This window comes from Salvia hispanica, chromosome 5 (genome assembly GCF_029641045.1).
Source record: "Salvia hispanica isolate PSC_SH4W2 chromosome 5, Shi_PSC_v1, whole genome shotgun sequence".
Taxonomy (NCBI): domain Eukaryota; kingdom Viridiplantae; phylum Streptophyta; class Magnoliopsida; order Lamiales; family Lamiaceae; genus Salvia; species Salvia hispanica.
The window spans coordinates 39,614,714-39,619,427 of NC_142696.1; the positions used below are offsets into that span (position 1 = coordinate 39,614,714).

The 4,714-nt window shown below is 33.4% G+C and overlaps 1 protein-coding gene across 9 annotated transcripts; it reads right to left on the bottom strand.

Moving 5' to 3' along the window:
* Window positions 1–783: 783 nt before the first annotated feature.
* On the bottom strand, window positions 784–4,189 carry LOC125186435 (DNAJ heat shock N-terminal domain-containing protein). Of its 9 annotated transcripts, none has more exons than XM_048082798.2 (10): window positions 4,024–4,181; window positions 3,612–3,708; window positions 3,101–3,163; window positions 2,544–2,626; window positions 2,027–2,189; window positions 1,807–1,936; window positions 1,520–1,678; window positions 1,254–1,426; window positions 1,078–1,158; window positions 784–992 (listed from the first exon to the last, which is right to left on the bottom strand). In XM_048082798.2, the coding sequence occupies exons 2-10, from the start codon at window positions 3,696–3,698 to the stop codon at window positions 966–968; spliced, it is 966 nt and encodes a 321-aa protein (XP_047938755.1). In that variant the 5' UTR covers window positions 3,699–3,708; window positions 4,024–4,181; the 3' UTR covers window positions 784–965. The 9 variants fall into 9 exon arrangements, with proteins under 9 accessions (XP_047938755.1, XP_047938754.1, XP_047938756.1 ...); XM_048082797.2 differs by having other exon boundaries at window positions 3,612–3,720; XM_048082799.2 differs by having other exon boundaries at window positions 3,612–3,717; window positions 4,024–4,179.
* Window positions 4,190–4,714: the final 525 nt, after the last annotated feature.

Consider the following 4,714-nt stretch of genomic DNA (forward strand, 5'->3'; position numbering starts at 1 on the left):
TTAGGAGAATTCTCACACCTCTCTGTTGATAGGAAATGATATAAATCCACTATATGAATGGACGTCTACCCTATCAACAATCGACTTTCTACTGAGTGTCAAATATATTTTCCAACATTAAAACATAGATGATACCATGTTTATCCATCCAAATTGAAGACTTTAAGATGCAGATCGAGTTGGTTGTTGACGCCAAAATTACAAATATAAAAGACTATGTCAGAATGACGCGAAATCGCACGGTATTTACGATGAAATTTGGCCATCAAGCATCATTCAAAAAAGACAATTTTCTGTTTTTCCGGAGTTATTTTTCATTTTCTAATTTTCGTTGTATTTCTGAGTGTTTCCAAACCACTTATAAATAGTAAGGTTTCATTGTTTTGAAGTCCGATTTTGATTCATAGAAATATTTTCATTTGTAGGAAAACTACAATTTCTCTAATTACTCTCTAATTCATCCATTGTTTATACGTTTTGCATCACTTTAGCTTCTTATTAATTAATTTAGTGCACAAAATTATTACAATACCAAAAGTGAGTAACATTTGATATCAGTTTTATTTTTAGTAAATTAATAAGCACTTCATCATAAAAATCAAGGAAAATATGTTTAACATATTAAACTGAATAGATTATAAAGTAGGAGAAAGAGATAATAGTAAATGAAAAGAAAAGAGGAGACATTATCTTTATTTTCAAAAACCAAAGAGACAAATTGGGATTTAAGTATTTTCATCAATTAAACTGAAAACATCAAAAATTGACACAAGGCCCAACAAATGAAAACACAAATGTTGTGAATCAAGCGAGAGAAAATTGCATTGCTAGAATATAACTATTTTTTTCCTGTCTGTAGTTGCTAGGAAATTCACTTAACTTCACATCTACATACTTATATAACAACACTCTCCATCCCAACAGATCTTTAATGCATCTGTCACATTTTCTTGCCTTTTTCTACACTAAATACCAGAGAAAAGCACTTCCTCCTGAAAAAAAAACATTTACTCCATATAAGTTTGAGATCAACAAGTGCTAAATAGAAGGATACCCCAGGGATACTAGAAAACTTACTTGGAAAATTTTACCGAGTGTTTTCAGTGCACGAGCCCGTTTTCTCAGAACATCCTTGGAAGCATTGTTATCTCTGAGAACCTGATGCATACAATTTCCAAAAGTCAAGACAAGGAAAGAATCCATATCTGAGAGTTGGGAATGGTTTCAACATACAACGAGGGCAAGAAACTTACTGCTTGGCTTACGTGAGACAAGGTCGTCTCAATATCCACCACGTTCATTTGCCAGAAGGAAACAAAGATCGCGTCCTTGATGTTTTCTGCTGTTTTCAGCGTCTTCTCGTTCTTGACCTGCTCCTCATTGCACTTCTTCCATTCCTCGCGTAGATGGATGTAGGCGATAGCAGCTGAGACAGAGAGGGGGGAACAAGAGCTAGAGCTCATCATATAATAAAGAAATGAAGAGAAATGTGAAACTTGAAGTTGATGAGTATTCGCACCTTGAGCTGCTGCAGACTGCGTGTTTCTCGTGTGTCGTTTATCCCTCACCCATTCTGCTAGAAACGGGACCTTCATGTAGCGCTTCCCCTTCCCGATTTGTCGTGCAGCTTGCCTTCTGTATATGTATCCAATGGTATGCAACAGCACCTTGCCAAAAGCTAAAAAAGTGAAATTAAATGAGTGAAATAGCATGATTGTCCAATTTCGCTGTAAGTGATAATCTACAGCTAATAGATGTGAATCACTTTTGAAAAATAAAACACGTCCGTAAACTAAAATGACATACCAGCTTGACAGAGACGTTTGGACTCCAATTTCGCTGTTTCAACAAAAGCATCCCTTTCGCCTTTGATGTATGGCTCGAGGCGATCTTTCAGAAGCTTTACGAGCTTCTCTTCCCTCTCCTCTTGCATTGTCTTAATGTGAAGAGACGAAAATGTCTCAGCTAAGCATCCATGCGAAAAACGAAAAATCATTGCACAAATTAAGAAAAGGACTAAGCAAACCTTCATTATCTTCTCGAGTTTGGGTTTTTGAACCTCAGGGGGTTCATCTGGATCAAATTCAGCAGGCGTCAAAGAAAGCAATCTAAGCTGCCCGACATAATTCTCGAACATCTCATTTCCAAACATCATCCCAAATAGAACTGTAGGCTCAACCATCGAGTCCCTAAAAGCAAAAACCATAAGTTAAGAACTGATTTCATGTTTAATTTGTACGAGGAAGAGCTAAAGCACAAGGTCTGGCTAAATACTTACATAACATAACGAATAATGCTGGTACAGTTCATTTAATCAAATCTGACTCGATAAATTTCCTGATTTTGAAAAGGTTATTTTAAGTTGTCTCTATGTATGGTCTCAAGAATATTTACATAATATTTCTATTACATTTATCTGTCACAAGTTAGCTAGACTGCAAACTAGGAATCTAAAAAGGAGTTTCAGTTACAACATAAAGACTTCAAATATTCAATTTCTTCGATAAAATTCAAACATGTGCATTAGTATATAAGAGACTTACTTCATTACTCCATCTTTCCCACATCTATCATATGCTTCACGTTGCACAGGGTTGCTTAGTATCTGATAAGCCTCTCCCAGTGCCTATTTAGAAGAAAAATAGCTATAAATAAAAAGCAACAAACTAGAAGTTGCGAATGTCGAGAATAGCATACGCATCCAATCCAAGACACAATATGACACTAAACTCAAAAAAAGTTCCATAACAGAGAGAAATAAAGAAAATCATGAAAGGCTGTGAATACAATTTTGGTTAAAAATCTCAAATCAGAAATTACTTACAATGCGATTTGTTCCGACAAGGAACACACTTTATATAACAGAAACAGCAAGACACGTATACAAAGAAGAAATACACACACTTACTGAAACTGACATTGCATATATATTTGAAATCCTTTAGCTCTGAGATTGGCTTTGTTGACACTCAAACAAATTCCTAATGCCATATACCAAATGTTTCTTCGGCAGCTTATATCAGTAGATTTTGGAAGAAGTTCACATCATGTCAAACTATATGCAACATCAGACGACCAAATGTAAAGCCAGTTCCCTTACATTGAAATCTTTGGCTGCTGCCTCAGGATCTCCATGATCTTTATCAGGATGTACATTTCTTGCCTAAGAATAAAAAATAAGTCAGAAATCGAAACAAACTCCAAAAGTTCCAAAATAAACAAAACAATGTTATATCATTAGACACTGTTAGAACTATATGTTAGAGCTGAAGAATAGTAATGCAATATCTAATAGCAAGATGAATAGATATATCCAATACACTGCAACTGCAAACATAAACATGCATCAGAATGTCTGGAATTGGTCATTTTAATCATATTTTCAAGAAAAAATGAAGATAATCATGGCCTCTCTATATGTGCATATGTATCTGAATTAGCCAATTAACCAAATCTTGAAATAGCAAACTTAATGTGAGAATAAAAAAAAAGAAGAAAAACCTTCAAAATCTTGGAGCAAACAACTGTAAATGTACTCTCCATAAAAAAGGATAAGACTAGATATATAATGTAAATAGATATAAAATATTCAAATATTATTGTAGGGAAACCTTTTGGTAGTAAGCCTTGCTGATATCTTCATCAGAGGCATCAACTCCAACTCCCAGCTTTTCATAATACTCTTTGTCCACAGCCATGTTTTCCTAACTATCAACCCTACTAAATAATTAATTAAATAAAATAAAAATCTCAAAATTTTATCCAGCAAAACCAAAAAACTATAGAATATACATGATATGATACATATATGTACTCTGCTGCTCAGCTTTTTTCAGCTAATTAAAGCAAAAAAAAGATAGAGAAAGAGAGACTCCATAGAATAGAATGTGTACCTTTAAGAAAAGAATAAAAAAGAAAAAGAAAAAACGAAAAAATGCAAAGAATTTGAAGCAGGGCATCAATGGGAGGCGCAGGATTGAGGAGAAGCAAAAAACGACGTGAAATTAGAGAGAGAAACCTCACGTGATGAGACATTGAAACCAAGAATTCCGGTTGAATTTGAGGTTCCTCGAAATTCGGTTGTTGAGGTGAATATTTTGGGATAATTCAAGATCTGATTTTTGAAGATGATCAGATTGCTATATGTTGCGATTAATTGATTGTGTGCATATGTTTGTGTGTATCTCTATATTCGCGTAGACACAAATTTATTCTATTTACTACTTTCTCATTATAAAACATATCTTAACTTAAATTATAAAAATTTATTCTCATTATATATACAAACTTATATTTATTGAAATTAGTGCGGAAAATTAGAAAACTTTTAATTACGGCGTGCTATTGTATAATAAATGGAGTATATTGTGAATTAGAGAAAATTGAATGAAAATATAGAAAGATAATAGTATTGCATAAAATGAAATTGGATGAACTAAATTATGAAGGCCGTGTTTACAATGATACACAAAGTTCCAGGGTGTATACTAATCTACAATCCCCATGGTAAAGTCTATGTAAGTGGAGTATTTGGTTACAAACTTCAATTTTCAAATATAAAATTTAATCTTGTTGTCCTTATACCGTACTTCAACAATTTGCATTAATTTAAGAGGGCCATGCCCCAAAGATATTATGTACACTACTAGAGTAGTAGTATTATTTTTGTTAGTGTTAAATTTTTATATCATTGGAACTTAATAAATCTATAAGA